The following is a 25,891-nucleotide window of genomic DNA, read 5'->3' as shown; positions in this document are numbered from 1 at the left end:
TTCAATGGGACCAATGCACTTGTACAGCAGGATTTCTGATGAAAGCATGAGGCCTCCAAATCTGAAATCATCCGACACAAGTTTTTTTGCTCAACATATTGTAATGTTGTCAAGCATCAGGTTATTTTATGCAATTGTACATATAATTACATGCACTCTCAACAGATGTGCTATTTTTTTCATGTTTCATTTTCTCATTGGTGCCTGTAGCAACATGTCTGCTGACAATGAAGACCCTTGCATTTTTTATTTATTTATTTATTTTCTATAACAGTGCTATTTTTGTGTCCACTAATGGTAAATGCTTAACAAGAACATCCTATCTTTTGCCAGAGGGAAGAAAGAAGATTCAAAGCTGGATGACTTGATCCTATAAGTAAACAACATAATGACCTAGCATTACAGGGGTCCGACAACAAGGAGGACAAAGCCTAATCCATCAATGTTTATAGATCAAAGACTACAAAGAAAACAAACAAAACAAAACAAACAAACAAAAAAAAAAAACTCAATATGATTTAGCACATATATCAGATAAAAAAAAAAAAAAAGATATCAAAACTAGCTGATGGTGGGCTCACTACTTACTGTTGACTGAGCCTTGTGGCTGAGTGGAGGCTTTAGGTGGGCTGATCCTGCTCTTGGGAGGAACCATCTCCACATTTTGGTCCTTCTCACCTGCACTTTGGCTGGGGACCTGCGTCTCAGTCTGGCCCTCGTTCTGTGGTTTATCCTGTGGTACAGCGGCCGTTACAGACTTTTGTCTGTTCAGGATGTTGTCACTACCTGCCCTCATCAGCTTCTCCCCCACGCTCAGCACTCGGGCTCGACCAGGCGCAGCGGCCATGCCAGGGTATTCTTTCCTGGGTGAGGGAAGCTTGGATCCGGCCCCTGCTGATGGGGGCCGGGCCAGCCTGGAGGCTTTGGACATCCTGCAGGTCAGTGGATCAGTAAAGCTCCTCAGTCCTTCTCAGCCAGTGTGACTGCTGCTGTCTCCTGTGTGTAATCCAGGGTTTCTCAACCCTCTGAGTGTGACTCGGTGGCTCTCCAGCTCCAGCGTGTTGTGACTGGTGCAGGTAGACAGAGTGGGTTAGAGGGAGGGCATTTTTGGGAGGCTAGGTGGGAGGTGAGCTAAGGGTGAGGAGGTGGGGGTGGTGGTGGGGGGGGGTCAATAGTTCCTTGGAAGGTGCTCCCTTCTCCTGGCGTGGCCTCCTGGGCTCATTCTCCAAAGCAAACGGCTGATGTGTGTAAGTGAGTGAATGTGTGTGTGCTGGTGTATGTGTGGATAAACCTGTGGAGTGGCAGGACGTGCTGTGCCAAATGCAAACAGAAACTCATGTCTCCAGTGTCAGCGCATTCCAGCTTTTTAATCCCCTCTCTGACTCTCTCACTCCGTCTTTCACACTCCCCCCTTCTCCGTCCTCTCTTTTTCCTTAATTTCCCATGCTGCCTCTCTTTTTAAACTTCGCTCCCTACCTCATGCCTAATAATTCTTTCCCATGTTACTGTCCTCTTGCGCTTTCTCTCTCCTCTTCTCTTCTCTTTTGCTTCGGTTCACTCGCTCTTCTTTGCTGATGCTCAGTGGGTAACCATTCCAGCGCTCCGGCAGGCACAGAGACCAGAGAGAGAAGGATTTAGAGACTACAAGAGAAAAAAGAGAGAGAGAGAGAGAGAGGAAAAAAAAAAAAAAAAAAAGAGAGCACCAGGGAGAAAGAGAAAGTGCCGGCAGAGGCTTTGCGGAGGAGCCCTTCTCTTCAGGTGCAGCTGCTCAAGCTGTTCCAGATGTGTGTGCAGAGCTGTACGTCATCGGCAACTGCTCTGAGCCACACTGGTACAATCACTGGCTTCACATCCTCCTATCTTCACTCTTTCCTGATCTTTTTGTCTCTCCATATGGTCCCTCCAGTTCAGACAGCCTGTACTGCTCACGTGTGCTCAGATGTTCAGGCTACCAGAGGCAGGAATGCACACACACACACACACACACACACACACACACGCACACACACACACACACACACATAAAATACAACACAGTCAGTGGAGGAATTTACAAAGAATTAAAGAGCACAAAGGAAGGCAACGTTACAATGTGTGTATGTCTGTATGCAAACGACACACACTGTCGTGCACACTGTACATGCTGTGATGTGCTGATCTGCTGGACCAAAGACATCAGCTGTGACAGGAAAAATATGAGAGATTGGCAGGGGAAGAACAGCATCAATGCTTTCAGACACTTCTCCCTCATTTACCCTCTGTTCTGAAAATAAAAAGATAAATCCACTTCACAACTGCAAAAACACTCAACACTCACTCACTCAACTTTTCTCATGAAGAAAATACATTTCTTTTATTTTGACAGAGTACTTGAAACAATTGTCTAACCCAAAGAAACGTCCTCTTGAGTCTAAACTGATCATTGCCAGACACGCACAACAATCACGAAGAAAATTAAGTATGACTCAGTGTAGGCTGGGCAGAGACAAGAAAGAGCAAGAACAACAACTTTAAATGAAGAAATAAATACTTTATTTATTTATTTATTGTAATTTTATGATAATGATTTTTCTTTAAGAGAAGCGTCTTTATGTATCTGACGGTGGGATACAAACCAAAACTTGTCTAATTCATTAACTCTGAAGACTGGCCACTCTGTTTTGAGCTCTAAGCCTGTGACACTTGCGTAATATGCTGCATGTGATGTGACGCACAGGGACGCCATTGCGTGCTCAGTGACAACAGTGTAGGAAATGGATTACTATAAGCAAAAGGATCAACTGTGTCCAGGCAACATGTTAGAAATCAGCAACAATCCTCACCGACTGGAGCATTGGCTTAGTGCAACACAAGGACAATTTCTCTCGCTGATCGGGTGCAGTGCCATATAGAGGACAAATGTAAAAAAAAATAATAATAATAATAAAAAAAAAAAAGAGGCCATATTTAGTCATTTACATGTGCTGCCTTTCTATTGAATCTTGTGCCCGTTTATGGTTGCACACTGATGATGCACGTGTACAACTTCACAGAGATTTGGAGGGAAGATTTGATCCGTTCCTCCATACCAAGTCTCCCTCCCCCTATGAATGTCTTTTGGGTTGCTAAGCCTTGTGAACACGATGACAGCCCTCACTGATTGTATAGATATGAAATATTAATCATATTGCCACATATCTGTCTGGCTTTAGATAAAGAGCAAAGCAGATTGACCTACATACTTTCCCAATGAATAGTTTGCTGACAAAATCTGAAGGCTAAGAACCTCATGGGAACCGCTGCATGCCTGATGGATTTTACAAAGAGGAAAAGAGAAGACGATAGAGACATTACCATAAGATTAAATATTACAGTTGTGTCAGATTATACGTGTGCGTCACCAGTTTGGGTAATGTTGACTATGTTTACAGTATCACAGTACTAACGATTACGTCAAAGTAAAAAGGATGACCTTAAAAAAGAAAACACAGCCTCCATATAGGTTTCAGTGAGTGAAAGGGGAATGTTCTCATACTATGGTTATATGGCTATTTGTGTGTGTACACGCTGGGAGTAAATGAAAGCCCTCTGTGTGGACTGCATGTCTCCAAGGCTTTCAGCCAGTTCAGCCTGTACAGTAGACAAACGGCGGGAACTTGGTTCAAAGGCTTTAAATAACATAGCATTTAGGGATGGATATAATTTGAGTTTCCTAATTAAGCCTGTTATTTTGTGCAATGTGATAGATCATAAAATATGTCTATGTGTCATATAACAATCCCTGATGTTTACGCACTATTCTGGCATGCCATCAATTTGCACTTCAAACTGGAAGTGGAAAACAGCCCACCACAAGTATTTAAACTTCAAAAAGAAAACTTGTGAAAGATGATTATCTGATGAGTTGAAATTTGCTCAAACAATATAAACCTCAGTGGCAAAACTGGTGCCCACAGATGCTGAAGCTCATGCCAAACAGCTGATCACTGTTTAGCTTTCAACCAGTGTGCATTTGGAGACTGAAAAGTTTAAGTTGTGGAAGAGTTGGGATGGGCAGTTACAGAAAGTTTATGTCACAAAAAAAATCCCACAACTTCTGGTATAGTTGCTTTTGGCCCATAGGTGTGGTGTGGAAGGGCTGTCAGACATATTCAGGAGGGGTGGTGGGCTCAGCGAGGGTTGTATGAGTGCCTCTGTGGTATTTCTCTAAATAACTGACTTTTCTCTATGACGCTTATTACTAAACTGTTACCAACAACTCACCCTCATGAACTGAGCTGAGGACAGTTTAGGCTAAACCTGCCATTTGCGCACAATCTGCCAACATTTGTTCAAGCATTTTAGAACCTTTGTATTCTGCTACAAATTTCATTCATACTCATTATCTCCAGTCACTTTAGCTCAGACAAATCCAACAGATACGATGTATTGGTTATAGTGTATAAATGTGAACACTGATGAACCCACAGGCAAATATCACCAGACTAATGTGGAGTTTTATAGTATCTTTCAGCTCATGATTGTGGTTATGCAGTTTCAACACTCTGGGTGTTTCTTCTGCAGTTTTACGCAGCTAGCAACTGACCTAAAAGGTTTAGCAGATAACCTTTTGGTTTTTTTTTTTATCTGTTATTAGGTTTAAAAATAAACATGCACTTGCAAAACAATGCCACCTGCTATAGCTCAAAACAACATTCATGAGTGACAGTAAACTAAAACCAAAGTTGTTGATATCTTGAAATGGGTGAGGCTTTTATACAATTGGCCCATTGTTAACATTGATTAAAGAAGCCTTAACTTCCTGATGTACGGAGGAAAAAAAACATAAAGGCCAAGTTTATATAGAGCTTGAGGTGGATTGTTTGGTGGGGGATTTGGGAGCCAGTTGTGGGGGATGGGAAGCTGTGTACCTCTCTGCTGAGGATTAAGGTTGAGTATGTTTTCCAAGCCCTCGGGGGTTGGTTGTTTCTTTCCTACATTCCATTGCAGAGCTCCCTCCCAACCATATCATGAGTCATTACAGACTGTTACATTCACTCAATATCAGCAGCTGAATCAGTTACTGAAAGGACATTGCAAGTTCTACCGAACTGTACAGACACAACATTAACCTTGAGCATGGGGGAACCTTTGCTGCAGCAGGTTGGGGGGCTTACGTGTATACAGCAAGGTTGTGACCATGAGATAACTGTTCCTCTCCTGCTTTTCCCTCATTAATAGCCTTATAAGCATTCAGCCATTATATATTTGGTCCAGAAAAAGCATAAAAATATCTACAGTTATTGGAAATAGCTGCATCATCTAGAATAGAGTTAGTGGAGTTTACCAGAAATGTATCATGTATCAGCAGCAAAGTTGGGCAAACTTACATTGAACCTACAGTAAAATGTGAACATTCTTCAGGATAAAGATTTCTTACTCGAGAAAACAATCAATATTTCATCACAGTCTTTTTAGTCATTTACAAACTCATAAAGTGGACAACTGAATCTGAATCTATTTCTGGAACACATAATGTAGTTTAACTTGGTCAACCACAACAAGAAGAAAGACTATGTCTTTTTTTCCAAAGTGAATTCCTTTAGTTCCAGCTGGTGACTGCTCCCAAGTCGTGGATGAAGAAAAGTGACTCAAAGGCAGAAAAGAAGTCCATGAGACAACAAGAGCCGCTGTCAGTTGGGGCTAATTAGTCTTATTGGTCAGCAGCTCCCTGGGGAAAGCCACCCAACATGTCACATTATCTGCTGCATCAAGTCACAATAAATACTGCTCTGATCACTGTAGAGGGAGCAGAGCCAAGCCTGTCATTCAACAGGTCAGAAGAGATTGTCGGCTAGTCAGGAGAAGTGATGCCTCTGCCAATTATCATCAACTGTCACTTAAACAAAAAAGATGGATTGAGGTGAGTCTACTGCAGCCTCAAATTTGCATGTTTTCTAATGACACAAAAAAACATCAATTGAAGTTTTAGAGTTGTGTCCACTCTGTCTCTTTTAGATTGTTTAATACTAAATCTATACAGACAATCCTTTCGAAAACACCACAAGTGTAAATTTTCACTTTCCTCCATGAATGCTTTTGGTTTCCTGTTGAAACCTGCATGTAAAGACTTGAAGGATGCGCCCTAGTTGAAGAAGTGATTGCTAAAAGCATTACGCTGACAAACTATGTTGTTGAAATTTCAAATCCAGAGGCACTCTGTGAAAGAATATCTCTGCCAAAGCTGCAAGGTTTTTGTTTTTTTTTTTTTTTAAACAAAAGAAAATGTTTGGAAATGTTTAGTCTATATATGACTCTCCATCAACAAGGGGGAAAAAAAAAAAAAAAAAAAAAAAAATCAATGATGACAAATAATAATAGGATCAATTTTGTTTTGTCAAATAAGTGGCTTGAGAAAGTGGAGGAAAAAAAAAAAAAGATGACCTCACAGTGTCAACAAAAGCTTGTAGGAGAATTATACTGGAGAGATATCCAGACCCATGACAAAAACAAAACCTTTCCCTCACTCCCCCCCCAAATGTCAGTAGAACCCATTAAAAAATTTTAGAAAGTACTATGCCAGCAAGACATACAAAGACAAGAGAAAAGGGAATTTCCTTGGCAGAGGCAAAAGGATTAAATGGGTGGTTTTGCTTCTTATTTCTTACTTTATTTTTACCAAATTGTCCAAAATATCAAGAGCACAAGTTGATGCGTCAATGAGTTACTGTGAATTAGGAAATATGTCAATTGTTATCATTTGTCTGTCTCAAGCTGTCTGGCATATTTTTTAAAGGATGAAATTAATAAGAAAAACTATCAGGGGTATTCAAACAAAATGGGCATGGTACAGTTCAGGAAATATGACACAGAGAGCAGATTCAACATCCACGTTACAGGCTAAAACTTGTTTACAAAAATGATTTATAGACACTGGTGTCTCCCAATAAAGTGACTACAATAACAGAAAATGTTGCTCTGAAAAAGGAAAAGCTTTGAGGAACAAAGTCCTGTCATCTCATTCTGAGGCCCGGTCCCTGGAAATAGAAGAACCCCTTTTTAACTTGGGCCAATAAGAGGATTATTGTAGCAGATGCTGAAATAGGAAATGTTTACCTCAAATGTTCTCAGTGGGCTCATTTGATGAGTGGCAACAAAAAGAACATAATGAACAGAAAGTCAATATTAAGTTGTTTTACAGCTCCCAGTAAAAGGGGTTCCTGCATGTGGTCCCTCAGTTTGAGCTGTCATGGATTCTGCCTCCTCATGTCCTGTCTCTGGGGCCCCCCTGTGGTCTTATGAATCACTCCTTCTCTATGCTCTCAACATGTGAGCTACACACAACCTCAGAAAGACCTGCTTTTTCAGTTTGGGCATGTCTACTTTGAAACTCTGGTTTTCGTTCAGTTACCCCAGAGGCAGTGGATACGCATGGAGCTCACAACCCTCATCCTGTCCTTTACGCCTTAGCATTTTAGTGGAGTTTAGCTCCTTATCTGGACAACCTGTCAAGTGTGTTATTGGAGGCAAAGTGACTGCCCCTGCCTTAAGTGTATAAAGAGGATATGAGGAGAGACAAACCACCCCTCCATTCAGTCCAATGTAAATAAGGCCCTTCTTCATTCTCTTTATGGCTTATTGATTTTTAGTTCGATGTCTGGCTGCGAGACAGAGAGAGAAAAAAAGAGGGAGGGAGGGATGGCGAGAGAGAAGGAGATGATGGGGATGCAGAAGTCTGAAGCCGTAGCAGCATATTTCTGTGAGCAAAAGCAGTGTTGCTGAAATTACATTTCCAAACAAACAAACAAACAAAAAGCACATTTAAATATGTGAAATCTGATGCCCTGTGCTGTTTGTACTGCATGACAATTATACTGTCAAGAGCTTCAATGGTAATGAATGAATGTTCTTGTCATTTATATTGTCTATATCTAAGGTTGATACCTCTGCTTTCAGATGTGGTGGAAAACCACAGCAGTCTAATGTTACACTAAATTAACTAAGGAGATGAAGTTTCTTGAGTCAAATCTGAGGTGTTCTCCATTCAGCAGTGAAATGAGAAGGCTGCTTTTGGCACATATAATGTAGCCAAAACATTTTACGTCAGCTCAGGAAGCACAAAAAGGTTAATACATTGAAATAAATGCTGATTTTGATGCTGGGAACAAAGATGAGATGCCATTTTATCCTCCACCTGCTTATCTTCACCAGACCTAAATATGACATGAAGGGGAAAAAGAAAAAGAAAAAAAAAACAAGCCAAAACAACACATATAGGTGAGAACATGCAGACACACACACATCCACAGATTCAGGACCTGTTAGATGTACATGTAAACAGCTTGAGGAGCTAAAGGAGTATTTCAGTGACTCATATATTATGGAAGAGGAATGATCATATTTTCTGTGCTGGGACAGCTGCAGCCTTGGTTTTCTTCTGGTCTTGGATCTTTAAAAAAAAATAGGGAGTTATTCCCCAGAATGTATTTGGCATGTGTAGCACAAAGCTCTGCAAGTACACAAGTGGAGAAAATGTCTATCCTTGAGCAGATGTCTGGGCTGGATGCCTTTCCGTCTGACATAGGGATGACAGATGTATGTCATGCTTGAAAAATAGGAAAAAATGGCCAGTGTCTTTCGCCTCCGTTTGGCACAACCTCATATCATGGCAACAATTCTACAATTTCACATTAAACTGTGTTGTAGGTTTCATGTTTAAACATAAGAACTAAATCCTTTCAAAGTTTAAGATGGAGAACAGGACAAAGCACAAAAGAGACCTAACATACAGATAAGTCTGTTTAACTAAAGAAATGCACTGTAGGGCTGCAAAATGAATATTTGTGCTATTGATTAATCTGCCAAATAGTTTGTCAATTATTCAATGTATGTTTTAATCATCAAATTACTTGTTCAGACTGACTTAACAGCTCAAAACTAATCAGCTCACTGTCACAGATAAAAATAAAAGCCTCAAATCTTTTTCAAAACCTGTGCTTAAAAGTTGGAATGAGAAAATTTTGAGGATTTTGCTTGAAAAGAACTAAATGTTCAGTAAACTGTCTTCACGTTATCATTATGTATACGCTATGCAAAAACATGGAGGTGTACCTGAGGCTACTGTTTTTTAGTGGACTAATTGATTACTTGATTAATTACTGCACACACATTAGATTGGATGGCTTAATGCACGTGAAAAGATTTAAATTAAATGTGTGGAACAGACGGAGGAATATGTTTTGAAAGAATGCTGTTTCATCTGTGGTGAGAAGCAGTGACGTCATTTTCTACACTTTGTCACCTATCTCTTTAATGTGAAAAAGGCTCCATCCTCAAGAATGAAATGAGCCTTTATGTGGTGAAGTGTAACTTCCTCAGCAGTTATTCTGCTTCTAACTAGATTATCAATATAAAGTAAGTTATGTTTGATACTTGTGACATTATTTCTCCAGTAGAAGCAGAAAAGTGTCCAAATTTATTATCAAAGGGGCTATTTCAATTTTGACCTATAATGTGAAAAGGCCATTTGTCCAAGTGCTTTGGGGGATTGTGAATAATCTGTGAGCCTGTGTCTATATCTGCATGTGTGCATGAGGGTGTACACGCTTGCCAAGAAAGTAGATTTCATTGGAGGTTTTCATGGCTCGAGTCTCTAAATCAAGCTGACAGCTTTCAAATGACCGATTATCAGCCACATAAATTTGCATACTTTCACTGGTGAATATCACTCCACTCAACATCACAAATATATCAGTCATTGAAATTATATCATATGTTGTAAATCAGACAGAGCTAAATTGTGAGACGCACATGGTGGGAATTTTACAGTCTATAACTCACAGGGTACATGCTTGCTTAAAACTTTATAAACTTCATTTAAAGCTGCACCACCAAGGAATTCTGTTTTGCCACTTAACAGGATGTTTTTAAACCAGAAATTAATTTCAAAGGCTCATTTTAATCCCTTTATCTTTATAACCTATATCTGTACAGGGAAACTAGCTAAAGCAAACCAGCCATGCAAACATTTCTACTGAGTTTCATTACTGTGAAAGCTCTTTCACAGCTAGACAGATTTGGCCAAGTGCTTGGATAGCAGATGATGAACAGGAATACTCTTCCAAAGTCTGTATCATGATATAAGTTTGAAACAAGCAACAATAACTAACACTGTTCCACTGCTGAAAAAAGTAGTGGAGCCAGGACAAGAGATCATCATTGAAGAAGACTGATGGAGGAATGAGAGGAGGTCAGAGTGTCTTGCTTTTGGGTTTCATACTGTGCTGGTGTAAGCTTGATTTCCACAACTTGGAAGGTAATCTTTCATTCTTCTGTACTGTCATGTCTTGTTATTGATATAACTGCATGAAGACATTACTATGTTAAGCAATAGCAAGAAATTCCTAAGAAATGTCAAGATAATGAGCATATCTGGCCCTGTATGTGCAGTCTTCCCATAGTAAATGAGCAACATGCTAACTGCTGTGACACCAAACACCAACATCCATGCCGCAACACAACAGGAAGTCTTCCAGCTGAACTTATAAATGCAAGTAGGCAGCCACACCTGCGTGCACGCGCGCCCACACACACACGCATGCAGCCACATGCCACAGCACATACTCAAGGCTTCAGTCAGCAGCAGAGATCTGCTGAGCCAACAGCAAGGGCCAGGCCCAGGACAAACATGAGACAGAGATAAGCATCTGACACAAAGGGGGAAAAGGATGAAGGCAACACAAAAAAGGCACACTCAGGCACTAAATGTTAAGCTTAGAGTAGAGCTGATGCAAAAAATAAATCAGGGATTAAGTGGCAATTAATGATGGGGGGAGAGATGCTGAATTAAATAGATGAAAGTAAGAGGTGAGGGAGCAGTCATGTGAGATATAAAGGCGAGTTTTATGGATCTGGTCTCAAGACAAAAAATACAGAGATTCGTATGCTTGACTTCTTTTCATTATGCTTTGGCCCAAATGCTTCTACAGCAATAATGAGCTCCGATCTTTATGGCTCTCGTCTATGGCAGTAATCCGCATTAGCAGTCCAGTTTCTCAGCTAGAAATAGCATTGACTTGAGGCTAATTGCAATAAATTGCCCAAGGAGTAGCTGTAGACGACTGTTGACAGCTGAGCCTATGAGAAACAAAGAGTTATGTCTGATTTTACTGTAGGATGAGTGTATTCTCCTGCCACAACATCTGGCATTTATCAACTCTACTATCTCCAGCGCACTTCGGGGAAAAGGATGGGGATTTGATGTGTCATCTAAAAGTCAAGCATTTCACAAACATCGACAGATAAGAAAATAAGAACTTGCCTGACAAAACTCAATCTCATCCACCAAGACTCTGCCGTCTGTTGGTAACAGGGAGTGTAATGCCGTTACAGTGGCTCTTTGTTTAGCAAAGTTAATTCATCAAACTGTGTCTTTTCAACAGGAAAGGCAACATATGTGGAGCACTGGCACACACATGGCTTTAATTGGCCTTCAATTTCAAACTTGGGTCAGAGGTTAGTCAGGCCCACCCCATGTCTGACATCTGCCCTGACCTATTGCCTTGTTACAGGTTTGTGTATACACCATTCAGTGTTCATATTCTGTTGAGACTGAGCTGGACCCCCGTGGGTGTGTTTCCTGCTCTGTGTTGTGCTATCAGCCTCCCCAATCGCACCTCCATCTCTTCAATGGTGCTGATGAAGAGACTTCAGAGAACTGATTCATCTGGGCCAGAGCCTCCTTAAAGAAGTGACGAACTGACTCTCAGATGCATCTCTGGGTGCTGGAGATGCTGATTAGAGAAGGAGGGAGAGGAAGAATAAGAGGAGAAATACGATGGGGAAAAAAAAAATTCTTCCTCTCTTGACATAGAACTGGTCCTTCAAACTCTGCTGTCCCTCTGCTCTGAGTGAGAGAGAAGAGGGGGGAGGGTTTTCACCAAAAACCCTGGAGTCTGATCCTCATTAAGAAGCACAAAGAACATCAAAGACCAACCCCAAACCTCTATCAGTCAGGAGCACCCACAATCCCCATGATATTAAAACTCCCAGGCGCCTTTCAGTGTCAAGTTCTGAGGCTTGCACAGGGGCTCGGGTGACTCAAGGGTCGGGGGACTTTAAGGTCTGAAAGGTCAATGGAAAAGTTGAGTTAAGTTTTCCTCACCTCAGTGATTGGCCACTGCTGAATATACTTTCTATTGAATAAAAAAAAAACAAAAGGTATGAGTAGATAACTAGCATCTGTGAGTAAACTGTAGTCTGTTTAAACTTAAAATGGGGAGCTAATCGAACTATAACTTAATCCTTTCTTCAGAATTTCTTCAAAGTTTAAACTTCATTAAACTTAAAGAACTCAGTCAGGCAGACTTAAGATAAACTTAAATTAAACTGTTGAATTATATTTGGTAAGCTTTGCGTTCCTGCTACATTTATTCTCTCACTCTGAAGTTGTATCAAGGTCAAGTGGCGTATAATTTTCACAGCTTTTCCGGTAAAGTTAATAGCCAAGTTAAGAGGACCTCTGAGTAACGGTTACAATAGGGAGCATGGATAGTGTCTATGGATCTCCATTCCAGATAATTGAGTTTAAAAAAAAAATGCATGTCGGTAAATATGCTGATAAAAACAACAGCAAAATAAAACAGTGTGTGAAAACCTCATCTGTAAATTGCAGTGAGGTTATCAGGACAGCTCAAGCCACTCAGGCAGAACAGGACAAGCTGTAAACACAACACTGACACAATATTACATTATGAAGTGCTGGCAAACTTGTTTACTAATGGTTGCTTGTTTAAACATCCAGCAGGTTCACAACAGCAGTAAGAATGCAACAAAAACAATAAAGCAGTGAGCTGTAAAATGAAAACGGAGCTGAAAGACGATGATAGTGATAGTGACAATGAACACTGATTCCCAAACTGTGTGAAAATGCTGCACTATGAGCTCTCCTTCATGAGAAAAAAAAAAAAAAAACACAGAAAGAACAATGAGAAATAAACAAAACTAACAATGTAGAAGTCCACACCCTGGAGCTGATTAGCTAAGGCTTTCAGCTTCTTGTAAAAATGGACTCATAACTATTTCTCAAGAAGTATGGAAGAAACTATGAGAAATGTGCACTGCTTGGTTACATTTTAAGGCAAAGATAAATGTTGAGTATACATTCCACCCTGGTGGTCTAAAATGTACAGCTGTGCAGACTCAGGTCACAACACAGAATGGCTGAAGGGGCTGTTTCCATCACAGACACAGCAGACGTCAGACACACACTGATAACTTCTGTTTCATTGGGCCATGCTGGGACATGAACCCAAAAAAGGCATTAAGAGTTAGCACAGTGTGAAAATATAAATTGCAGCTCTTAATACACAGAAATGGACACATTCACGGATGCTTGTTATCTCATTTTACAGGCAGTTGTGCTGTGGCTAAGAGTCATGAGGTTCTGAGTAAAACTCCCACTGATTATTGAAAGGAAAATAAAGTTGGTAATTGTTCAAACTGAGAAAAGCAGAAAGAATCCATGATTTAATCCATCCCAAATTACTAAAGAACAGATCAAAAATATCATTGCACTGTTGTTTTATTCATTGTGATCAAAAATTATCGGCAACATTCCCACTTTGACTCAACAAATGATTGTTAAAAGCATTTATAGGTATAATATGAAGGCATAGCAGATGGAGATTGGAGAGCTAACCAAGAACTTTTTGTGATTGGCTGAGAGAAGCCATGAGTGAAGGCCCTAGTGGACTTTGACAAAAGGTCTGATGATTGCTGCCCCCTTTATGGACTCGAGCATTAAATCTCTTACACAACTGCTGGCTTTTCAGGGGTTCCTGACAGCCAACTCCACATCACTGTGGTGTGCAGATCTACAGAGTGGCAGATTGTGAAATATAACAAATTATAATAGTGTACTGCGTTTTAATTTAAACTCACATTTGAATGACCACTGTACAACGGAGTGCTTTGAAAAATTTCATGTGAAATAACTTTTCTGTCTTTATTTTCATATAGTCAGTGAACGACCATATGAAGATGCAAATCTTATTTGCATCTTCATTGTTGACATTTTTCTGGGCCAACATACTGAATTTGTATTTTCAAGTTAAAAATATCATTTTCACACAGCCCCACACAGTCCACAGTATATATATATATATATATATATATATATATATATATATATATATATATATATATATATATAAAAATAAAAAATGTGATTTAAACGTCAGTGACACTATCATGTAATTCTGCAAAAGAAAAACTGATTTCAATAATGTCTCGTTCATTCTCCAGATCAAGAAACATGACCAAATAATAGTGAACTGGCTTTACATGTGGTAGGTGACTGAATACAATAGAAAAGGCTCTTAATTTAAAATAGAAAAAAAATGCTTTGTCTTCAGATTACAGTTTGGATCAAAAGATCAACAGCCATTTGCTGATGCCAGCCCCCCAGCACCACACTTATTGGCAAGCTTGTATTTCATAGACTTTCCAGGGAGTAAAGTGGATTAGCCCAACTTGACCTGAAAAGTGCCAAAGAATTTACTGCAGTGCACAAAGCAATGGCTATATTCATTTCCTCATTCTCACGTAGGAAATGTTGCTGTTAACATTTTTTTAAGACATTTGATGATTAAGCAATAGATGGCTGCTTATTTTGCCACTTATTTTCCTTTCTTATCATCAAAAATGGAACTTGCGACCGGTTGGAAAGGATAATTTCTGCACGACTGTGCTGAAGGTATTTTTCAGCAGAGCTGGGAAAAAGCAGCTGCTAAAATGTGCTGTAGGATCATCACTGAAGCCAGCTCTTTCTGGATGTATGCTTTCCTCCCACAGGTCCTCGCTGTGACCGCACCCAATCAGTGGTGTCCCCTTCAGTTATAAACACCCAGTTGTATCCTTGTACTAAACCTTCCATTTATCACACTGACAGGAGTGGCCAGGAGTGGCTTGTGGTTATTGACTGCGAGCAGATTCTTTTCCCATCCGCAAGCTCAGTTATCAAATTAGATACTGAAGCAAAATGTTTGGAATGTTAAATGATTGGTATCAGATGGCTTGTTTTTTGCTAAGTGAGCATGATTTACTTGTAATCAGGCGGGACTTATCAAATACAGTATGTTGCCAAAAAAATTTGTTGAAGTGCACTTGTGTGTGTTCACAACTAGTTAATTTCTTCCTTCCTTTTTTGGGCGGGGGGGGTAGATAATGAATGTTAAATACTGAGCTTTAAAGATGCTCACAGGTGGATTGTCTTTCCATATTGTCTCAAATCTTTCTCTCAGCTAGGCTAACTCCTGGCTTATAGTTGAGAAAATATAAATCTAAAGAAAGTAATAAGTGCACTTCCAGAAATCCCATACCATTAATTTTGCTCCATATTTTACAATGATAAGACTGGGAAATGCAGACACAGGAGTTCTTCTGTTTCAATCGGTGTGCCTTTTTTCTTAATCTTTTTTGCGGGGCTCTGTGCATGTGAGTGAATGTCAAGGCTGACCTCTGCGGCAGTGATCCAGATCTTGTGATTGATTTGCTAAGTCATTAAAATCACAGTTGGTGAACAGGGGGACTTAACATCATCAGCATGGAGTTTGAAGATAAGCCCAAGATAAGCCTAATTATCAGGTACTCTCTCACACACACACACTTAATATTAAGCATCAGTGCACATCCTTACTCATATAAACATTGTCTTCATTTTCTCCCCCACAAACCTATTTGATATTTTCCTTTGAACATGACCTCGGTGCAACATCAAAGGAGAGGCTATTTGACTTCTCAGTCATCTGTGTCCAAATCAATTTTTTGTTCCCGTTTCTTCTTTAAGAAAAGTAACAGTGCCATCTGGGCTGGCATCATGCATCATTAGTGCTTGGGGGCTGCATGCGGAGAATTTTATTACACCCTGTATCACAGCAGCTCAGGAATACAGCCAGATTGTCTCTAAGCATCAATAAAGAAGCACCGAAATTTCTGCTGCTCGGGACGGATGAAAGACAATTGTGCTGAGAACTGAGACTTCATTTTATATAGTATATTCCCTTCTGTATGTTATCAGACATAAGATCCTCCCAGACATAAGATCATAATAGACAAGACAGAAGTGTTTACTCCTCAGACGGCTCCACAGGGGACCGAAGAGCAATGGTGGGCATGACAATGCTGTGGTGTCTGCAGGCACTGAGGGTGAGCGCCAGCTCAGCTGCAGACAAAATGTTACTTTAAGTGCTCGGTGCTGAAATGTGCATTCAACACCTGTTGCAGCCTAACAGGTGAACTTGATTATCAGCCCGTTCTTCACATTTAACGCCGTCAAATTTTGCAGTGACATCGTACTTTTGAGAAAAGTATGGATAATTCATTACCTCATCTTCAAGAAACAACTCATGAGTGGGAATCAATGAGAAAGAATTGGATAAGAAATAAATAAATAAAAGAGGAAAACATCTGCTTCCTTTTCACATAACAACAGCAACCTGCTACTGGAGATACAGAGAAGTCAGGAAAGAATGGATAATTCATTAGGCATGCAGCGTTTCAGTTCCAGTGAGAGTTTTACTCAAACACGAGTAATTCAAGCCATCGGATGCCTTTCACTGAACATGTTGCCATATCTTTTTTTAGGGGGTTCTTCTCGAAATAGTCTCCTTTTGACTTCATTTCTAAGAGCGACCTTTATGTTAACCCTCCTCTCTCACAAACACTTTAATGAGGGAACAAAGTGTCAAAAGACAGCTTGCAAGGTTTTTTATTTTTACTTTTTTAAGAGTTGGCCAAAGAGAAGCAAATGCTGCCACATTAGAGCTGGATCGGAGAATGGAGGAATCAAATGATATTAAAAGGTAAGAAAGAAAATACAATTACACAATAATTCATTTAAAATCTGGTCCCATTGTATATTAAACTTCTCTGAAATGTTGAATTTCAAATGTTTTAATTTTCATTTTGACAAGCATGATCCTTTCTGCACAATGAATACTTGAATACAAAGAATATACAGAAATTATGAATCAGCATGAATTTCAATAAAAATGTATAAATGCTTTTTTTTTAGCTAAACTCCATGGAAATAGGCTCTGTGACTTAAAGGTAAACCAAGTTATTTGAGAAGTAAAAAAATTACAAAAACAAAACAACAAAAATGGTAACTCAAGGTTACTGCCTTTTGTCAGCGCGACACCCTCAGATAAATTGTGAAAAACAACAGCACATTACTCGTGAACAGAGAAGGCCACAGCGTGCCTTTATATCTTAGTGTTTTACTCTGTGAGGGGAACTTAAGAACCCTTTGGGGACAGGCTTTTAATCTGCTATGAAAGCAGCTGTTTGGCATCTTAAGAGTTTGGCTATTTCCAGAATGATCATCTCCGGTGCCAATCTAATGTGATCAGCATCTTCAGTGTGACAGAAAGCCTATGAGACATGGCATTTGACACCTTCTCTGAGAGGACAGTGACTCAGCCGAAGACATTATTAGTGGTGAGTGAACTATCTATAGAAAATATGCCTGTGGAAATTAAGGCCACGCTTTAGCCTTACCTTAACTTCTATTTTATTTGCTTTCCCTGAGAATTTGAAGCTATGGAGATAGCACCTGCCCCGGTTTCTACAGACACCATTTGCATTCCTGAGCTGCTACAGAGGCACATTCTGTGATAACCACTTTCACATTTACCCCCAGCTATTGCATAGGATACACTAGGATAAGATGTAGCGCTGCTTATTATTTGTCCTGGACATCTCTGCAAAAACACACTGATAAGAGACGAGAAACTATGTAGCTTTAACAAGAGCAAAGAGCAAACTGATTCAAAGTGAGCGGTAATAGCCATACAGAGGCTGCAGCACTGCGTGGCCTCCTGTTCATAATACAGATGTTTATTGTATTGCATGTTATGCTATGAGAAACTCTTAGGCAAGAACAATGGTGTAGTGTTTGTCAATAATGTTCTTCTATAATGTAACACCATGTCACCTTTTATATTATATGCAAATATCTTTCATTTCTAATAGCTACAAGATACCACCATGTCTTTATTTAAATGTACGGTCTGTGATTAAAGGTTGCAACTGACTTTCTGGTAGCCTGCTGGTTAAGAACCATAACTGCAATTATAATAACTGCAATTTCAATGTGTATACAATTTCAGTCAGTCTCATATATAAAGACATATAGGCAGCAAAGTCACATTTATTCCAACATAGATTGGTAGCCAAGAAATAGGAGAAATTTTCAACTCACAAGTTTGTTTAATTAATTCAGCTCAGCAGACAAAGTAAATTTTGTCAACAAAAGTTGAATTTTTTTTGAATGAGTTATAGTAAAAATCATAAATTAAGTGTGTTACATGCCAGAGCACAAATCATGGAGCTATTTAAGCTGGTCCTTGTCAAAATCAAGGTATTAACTAGGCGAGTACTATAGGACTCCACCCTTTCTCTTATTCACAATTGCTACCAAACTGATGGGAATACGGAGGCAATATCTTTATTGAGCCATCCAATCAAGACTGGATTTCCTCCTCCAGACACTCGTGACATAGTCGTTAAATATTGTTGGAAACCTGAGATGACAAACACTGTAGCTGAGAGAGCAGCTGCAGATGAGGTAAAGCAACTCAGTGAAAGACATATCACTGTTTTACTCATTAAATGTGCAGCTCTCAGATGACTACTCTCAAAGCAAGGAGCACATGTTGAGGGAGGATGTGATGTATAAGGAACAAAACTACAGCTCATATCTAATATCGAAAACAACAATGCAAGTACATTGATAAAGTGTACCTGTGGTACTATTAGTGTCAACAAAACCTAAAGACTGTCACTAGGTACGGAGGATCTCTAATGAGGACCAGGAGAGAGCTGTTCTGGCTGCTCAGAACAGCAGAGGTCAAAATAAAGAATGAAAGCATGGTGTAAGAAGTGCCACAAAAAACAGAGAAACATGATGCTCTTTAGGTGATCCAGAGCACAGTTAAGGTGTGAAGAAACTCTGAAACGGTACATATGGCACCTTCAGCTTATTATCCCAAGGACAACCAAAATAATTGTGTTAACAAGTTGACCTTTTTAAATTGCTCAGCCTTCAGTCGATTCACTCACCCAGTGCTTCTCAGCTCTGTGAACAGATTTTCCAGGGCAATTTCAGGAATGTAAAGTTTGTCTTTTAAAATAGTTTCCAATAGATCACACCAGATCAACTTGACTAGATTCTACTTGCCTACTTACCAGGCAAAAATGGCAGCTTGTCCATCACAATGCAAACGACTCCATGATACCTTCATGCTTTGTTGTTATAACAATAATGCTGCATAGAGGGGGGTTATCTGCTGAGGAAGAAGAAGTTGCTGGCACCAAAAGCAAGCAGAGTTAAGTACGATGGAATTGCCACCATATAGTACAAAATTGCTGGTTAGATGTTAGATGTTAGTTGTGATAAAACGGTCAGTTATTTACTATCTTTGCCCCAGTCTCTATAATGCCCCCCCACCCCACCACTATGGATTTAAAGCAGACTAAAGGGGTAAGTCTGCACTGCAAAAATGCCCCGGCATCCAAAAATAAATGTTTGTTCATACTGGATGCAATAGATGGAAAAGATGATAGTTAACAGGCTTCACTCTTTAATAAACTACTCATATCTGCTACAGCATTTCATCTGAGTGACACAGAGATCATTAGCTGTTATACCGATGAGAAAATGAACAGAGTGATGGATGAACTGCTGTTCTTCCACTATCCAGTTATCTATATTTCACTATATGATAAATGGACTGAGTGATTATTATATCTTGGCTATATTCCCCTTTGAAAAATACAGGAAGACAACTTTAACGCTCACATTCACTATCAGATTTTTGGATCGTACTGTATAAGGCAGGTGAGTATGTCCTGCAACAGGGTTTTGAATGGAGATAATTCATCCGTCTCTGTTGGTAAATGTAGACATCAGAGAGAAAGAAGGAGAAAAGACTGAAACTTGACCCCATTGTCCTGTTCCCCTGGACAGTGGGAGAAATGGATGGGCTGAGTCAGAATGTAAAGTTTGGTGCTGAAGGTGCCGTTCCATACACTGACCCAGCATGTCCTGCATACAACCTGAGCATAACCTGTGCCCTACGTCAGCACTTCTCACCCTGCTGTCCACATGCATGTGACTGACTGACTGACTGACTGCTAAAACACAAATGTCCAACTGTCAGAACAGCTGTCATCACAGATAGAAATGTTCGCCAAATGTCCATATGCACTGTCATAAAACCAAAGTGGTAAATTCAGCACTCTGGAGGGCTTTGCAACAAACTGGCAATTTTCCATTGCATCCTTGCTCACGTGTCCTATCATTCAACCTGTCACCATGGAGATGAGCTGAGCTTCTGTGCGTCTCATGCTGTAGTGCATGCACTGCAGCACATAGCAGCAGAGGCAGCCACAGCTGACACACCTTGAATGCAATGAGACATCTTTGAGCAATCCACTTGAGCAAGAAAAGCACAAAACCTCAGAACGCCTCCATCCGCATTAATAGCTGTTAATGAGGTGCTTTTTGACTGAAATGCAGTGAAAAGGCATCCCAAGGTGAACATCACCTTACTCCGACACCGGAGCAAGCAAAGAGTTAAACTCAGTGATGGGAAAAGAGTTAACAGCAGCATGTAAAGGGCCACTTCAGGCAAGTATATTAAGCGGGGGCTGAATGACTGATTCTCATGCAAAGTCTACTTAAGGTTAAGCGTCAGCAAAGCCTCCACAGACCAGCCATACACCGAGAACATGGACATATACAACATAACCAGCAGCACACAGTACGAGCAGTGAAAATCTGTCTGAGACAATCATTATACAGATGAGAGCTACAGCCCCCTAACTTGAAGAAACAATGAGGAAAATCTTCATTAAAAAGTCTGGAATTAAGCAGCTGGCAGTTTTTTCCCTTGGCATGCAATTATATATTGTTTGGGTTATAGTGCTCAGCTGTTTCTCATTACTAACGACAGCTGAGGTTTTTAAATGTAAACAACATTTTGGCCACAGTAAGTCATACATGACAGCAAATGGAAGAAAAGCAAACTACATGTTCTACTAGGGATTCTTATGTGCAAGTAGCTTTAGTTGTTTTTCTTCCTGCTGTGCGACTAAAAAAAAAAACTATGATATTGTTAACCGGCAGCTTCTCCACTGAAACAAGAGTTTCGCATCTTTGCTGTCGGAGAATTTGTGGTTGTAGAAAAGAAAAGAAAAGAAAAGAAGACCAAGGTCAGCGGAGATGAGATGGAGCTCAGTAATGAGTCTTACTGTGAAATTTGGGACTTCCTTTGTGCTCACTCGGCGGGAGGTCCGCGAACTGCACCCGGTGTCCCGACATGTCCGCTGGCACTTCTCAGGTCAGGCGGCGCGGCCACCGGCTGTTCTCTCGGCGTCTCCGGGTTGTTTCAAAGTATCCGGTAACTTCACCGGGAGGGCGGAACTGCGTCGAGGCTAACCGCGACCCCTCGTGAGTCTGGCGCGCGTGCGTTTGTTTTGTAGTCAGCTGCACCGCGCGCCCCGGTGAGGGTCCTCCTGTCATTGACTTCCTCTCTGCTGACTGTGCGCCAGTACTGCGGAGGAGCAGCCCGCCCGGTCCGCTCTCACCTGCCCCCTGACACACTGGAGCTGGGAGGGAGTCACTTTCCCTCCTCCTGCATTACAAAAATAAATAAATAAATAAATAAACAAATCTATTTTTTTTCCCCCCAAATGTCCACATGACTGCAGGGTTACGTCATCACTGTACAGCTTTGGGGGGAAATTATGCACAACTCCTTAATTAAGTTCAAGAAGGAAGCTGCACAAATGTACAGATGTTACACGGATTTGGCCTAAAACCACAACAGGAACACAAATTATCTTAGTTGCCTTAATCAAACTGAGAAAAGAGTGACGCTGTCAGTGTTTAGTCTGTATTATAAAATCCTAATTGGGAAGGCGACTAAATAAGCAGTTCAAACTTATTATAAAAATCATCTATTTGACCAACATGTCAGACTTTTGTTTTGTCAGAAAAGTCAGCTATCGATTCGGCCAATTCAACTAAATGCAGTAGGTCCGATAATCCCAGGATGTAATCAGTGTAAAAGAGGAAATAGCTGTGCCTCCATTAATGATCTAACTTTATGTTGTCTGAATGGGAGCCTGCACTGCCACCTGATGGAAGAAAGGTGCAACGTTATCAGTGGGCATCTCAGACAGTGTCACAAAAGGTGGGTGGGACCTGATTGGCCTAACACAGGAAAATACAATTTATCACTTTGGCAAATGAGTGAAAACACAGAATTCTGACAGTCACGTGTTTTATGTTTGGAAAGCATATACATTTAAATCTGCTCATCACCCTCTTGGAGATGAAGCCTCCGTGACATGTTCAAATTCATCATCAAAGAGGGATAAATATTTTTTAAATTGAGCAACTCACGAGGCACAGACGTGCTGTGATCAGGGGTCTTCGTATAAACGGGCTTACAAGCACATTGGGCTTGGAACCACGAAGGTCACAACAAAGCTAAATCACTTTGATCAGTCAAATTAGCAACGTGCATATGTTTCAAGCCTCAACACAGATGTTGGCCATTCCCTCCTAAATGATTTCTGATATTCTTCATCTTGCGCTGTTTATTATATCTGTATAATAACAAACATGCTCTGTATTGATATTACAGCCTGGGAGTTGATTTTCTCCTAGACAAGTGGGATATGGATTAACTTTTGAGACACAATGTTTGAATATTATGTACATGTCCAGATGTTTTGCCCAGTCTCAAGGCAAACTGTCAAATCTGAAAGATTTTAAAATGGTGTTTCTTTGAACTTTTATATGAAAATGAAATGACAAAGAAAAACATGGCAAATATTGGAAAGCAACACAAATAAAAACTGTTTCATGCCATAGCCAAAGAGTCTCTGTCCCAAATCTTCAAATCAAAACTCACTCTTTGGGCAGCTGTCTCACATCTAGGAGTTTTTAATCAGGATATTAAAAAACAAATCCTGAATGAGTTTACAAAACACACTAACATTGTATTTCTGTGCCAGACTGTGACCGTGTGCCCTTCAGCTTTCAACTTCCGTAGCGCAGGTCCCTCATGATCTGTGTCCTGAGACCACAGTCACTCAATACACCAAGTCCTGCAGTCTGACCTGAATGGGAGGCCACAGGCTCCAGGGAGACTGCATGTAATAAATTCCAAACATCACTTTTCACTTTATGTCAGCAGGGGGTGGAGGGAGAGGGCTGCACACATGACCTCATCTGGTCTGCTTTGATGCAGTTTAATATATGGATTCCATTAAACTTATGCACCAACTTCTAGCCCAAAGTAGCTGACATCACAATTCCCTGAACTCCTGAAGGTACCAAGGAATGTGCATGTGATTTGAATAAGAACGCATAGAAATCATTACAAAACTGTAAAAACAAATCCTTTAATTGTTCTCAAAGAAACAAATCTAACTCTCTGAACTGGTCTAATCAGACATTTGTGCAAAAGAGAGTAACTAGACAGAGTAAAACAGTGGAGCTCCATGACAGAAATGCAAACCAAGTCTCTTGGCATTTGAAAATATTTGGAAATGGCATTAAAAGCGTAGGCATTATAGAAAAATAACTGGTCTGCCAACAAAAGGCAAATAAATACTCTGGACTCAAAGGCACTTACATGACATTGTTAAAGCATTTCACTCATGTTAACATAACCCACACTATCAACAAGACCAGGCTCTCACACTTTCAAACACTTTCAGAGACAAATGCTAGACATTACTTTATGTTAGCATATACAAAATCCTAAATACGTGCACTGCACTTCCTTTCTCTCACAATATAAACCTTATAAAAATCATCTCAAATGTAGAAACCAAGCAGAACCATAGAACAGTTCTGCAGTCGACTCTTACAGCGTGCATCCTCATACATATTTCTTTCACGCAGATCCATTTTGCTCAATGTACATTTTAGATAATGAGGCTGCCATCGACTTTGCCAGTTCCTCATCTCTCTTCCTCTGCATCTGTGAGTGTCTGCACCAGTCCTCGTACTCTGGGTTAGGGAGACACCTGTCCAAGAGGACGTCGTAGTGACCGTTACTGAGCCAACTCAGCCACACAGCAGGTTTGGAAGCATCCTCTTCCCCGAGATAGTGCACCATGGTGGAGACGGTGGGACTCTCCAAGCTCCCTCCTGTCGTCAGGTGGATGTTGACATTGAGCATCTGGCTCATGGCGAGAAGCTCGGGGTATCCGGCCCACGCTCCATCCTGCGCTGCATTGATCAGGAACTCTCCTACGTCCCCTTCGATGATTGGGTTGAACTCATCCAAGTGATCGGCGATATGGTGCACCGTCTGCTCCCTGAGCTCCCCGTGCCTTGCCTGGTCCCCGTACGTGGCTTTGCACACGGCTCTGTACAGGCAGTTTCCATCTGGAATAATGTGGTACCTGAATTTATGCCTCTCTTGGAGGTACTTATTTTGTTTCTCCACCTCAGCCAGGTACCGTGTGACTTTATTGTTGATATCCCCTCTCTCTTGGCATCTCTGTGGGGGAGACTCCTGCAGAACACTCAGCTCGAAGGCCTTTCTCTCATCTGATGCCGGAGCAGCTTTGCCACTTCTCATATCACGAAAATCTTCCTTTATGAGGTCTCCAGGCTGAGCTGCCCTGGAGGTGGCCTGCTCCTCTTCATCGACTGAGACCCATCTTTTGCTTATAAAGGGCGTAGTAGTGACTGAAACCACACCGCCCTCCCTTGGATTTCCCATCATGCCATTGTAATCTCCTATTCTGGGTCCACAAGCATTGCTCCTGGTGCTCAGCTGCTCTTCGTGCAAATCTGGGCAGTCAGGGAAAAGCCGATCTGTCCCATTTCTCAAATGATCTATAAAGTCAACCATCACATCAGAGTCTCGGTCATCACAGAGGATGGTTTCTCCACTGTGGGAGTGAGGAGAGTTGGGTTTGGATTTGGACTCCCTCAAAATGTGGACAGGCACAGACCTCTCCACTCCATCCGGTCTGCGGATTAATATTTCAGCAGTCGACGTGAAGTAAATTGGCCTCATGGGTGAAGCTTCATAACAAGAAAAGGCAGGCATGTTTGCGGAAGAAGAGGTCTCTCTCACCGGATCCCCGTTGGTCGTTGAATTTGTTTCTGGTGGGGTGAATGGCGGTTTATCGGGCTCTGAGGAACTTGGCGTTGTCCCGTTCAGTCGCTCGGATCCGGTCGATAAAGTTATGGTAACTTTGCGCGTCGGCCTCGGGTAGTGTGTCAGCACACTGTTGTACAACTGCATTTTGAAAGAGTCCTTTATACTGAACGCCACAGCCGGCCTGCTACGAAAAGATGACAACAACAGCTAAAAATACCCTGCATGTCATCAACAACAGCAAAGTTGTGGTGAAACGTCTCCATGGTCCTGAGTCCTGTTACCATTGACACACAGACGAGCAGACGCTCCAGTTTAGCCTTCGTGCGTCATTTGCTGTCGGGGTGCCTCCCTAATTTTAGACTCCAAACTGTAACAAGACTCTGCCTGTTCCAACACAGGCCAGTCAGACCGAATGAAGCCAAAACTGCTTCCGTTTAAGAGCTTTCAAAGTTAAATTCCTTCACGTTTCACTTCTGATGCACACTACCGGGTCACATCAGTGAAAATACACTTAAAATGTATGTTTGAAGTTTTCGTTATGTTTAAACACATCAACGTAACCTATGCTGTATATTTATGTCCAGCTTCTTTCATATACCAATATGTGCACGTGAATCACAACATTTTACAATCAAACCTCATTTGGGAGTTCCTTTCAGTTGTCAAGCCCACTAAATCTGTTGAAATAAAATTATTATTACAAACCTCCAAAGACCAAAGTTAAAGATAGCTAT

At 40.9% G+C, this 25,891-nt stretch overlaps 2 protein-coding genes across 2 annotated transcripts in view; both read right to left on the bottom strand.

Moving 5' to 3' along the window:
• kiaa1217 (KIAA1217 ortholog) overlaps positions 1-21,517 on the bottom strand; it is a 96,836-nt gene extending 75,319 nt beyond the window's left edge. The window contains exon 1 of the mRNA XM_029528549.1: positions 21,274-21,517. Coding sequence (XP_029384409.1) covers positions 21,274-21,343 — 70 coding nt within the window. The 5' untranslated portion in view covers positions 21,344-21,517. The remainder of the gene's footprint in view (positions 1-21,273) is intronic.
• Positions 21,518-23,015: 1,498 nt separating this feature from the next.
• On the bottom strand, positions 23,016-25,510 carry otud1 (OTU deubiquitinase 1). The gene has a single exon (XM_029529547.1). The coding sequence runs from the start codon at positions 25,299-25,301 to the stop codon at positions 23,934-23,936; it is 1,368 nt and encodes a 455-aa protein (XP_029385407.1). The 5' UTR covers positions 25,302-25,510; the 3' UTR covers positions 23,016-23,933.
• Between the last annotated feature and the right edge of the window lie 381 nt (positions 25,511-25,891).

The sequence above is a fragment of the Echeneis naucrates genome, chromosome 20, assembly GCF_900963305.1.
Source record: "Echeneis naucrates chromosome 20, fEcheNa1.1, whole genome shotgun sequence".
NCBI classification, from domain to species: Eukaryota; Metazoa; Chordata; class Actinopteri; order Carangiformes; family Echeneidae; genus Echeneis; species Echeneis naucrates.
This window is presented reverse-complemented; position numbering and strand designations above follow the sequence as displayed.

Excerpts from the sequence above, each read along its gene's own strand:
- otud1 (XM_029529547.1), bottom strand. The coding sequence starts at position 25,301 with ATGCAGTTGTACAACAGTGTGCTGACACACTACCCGAGGCCGACGCGC.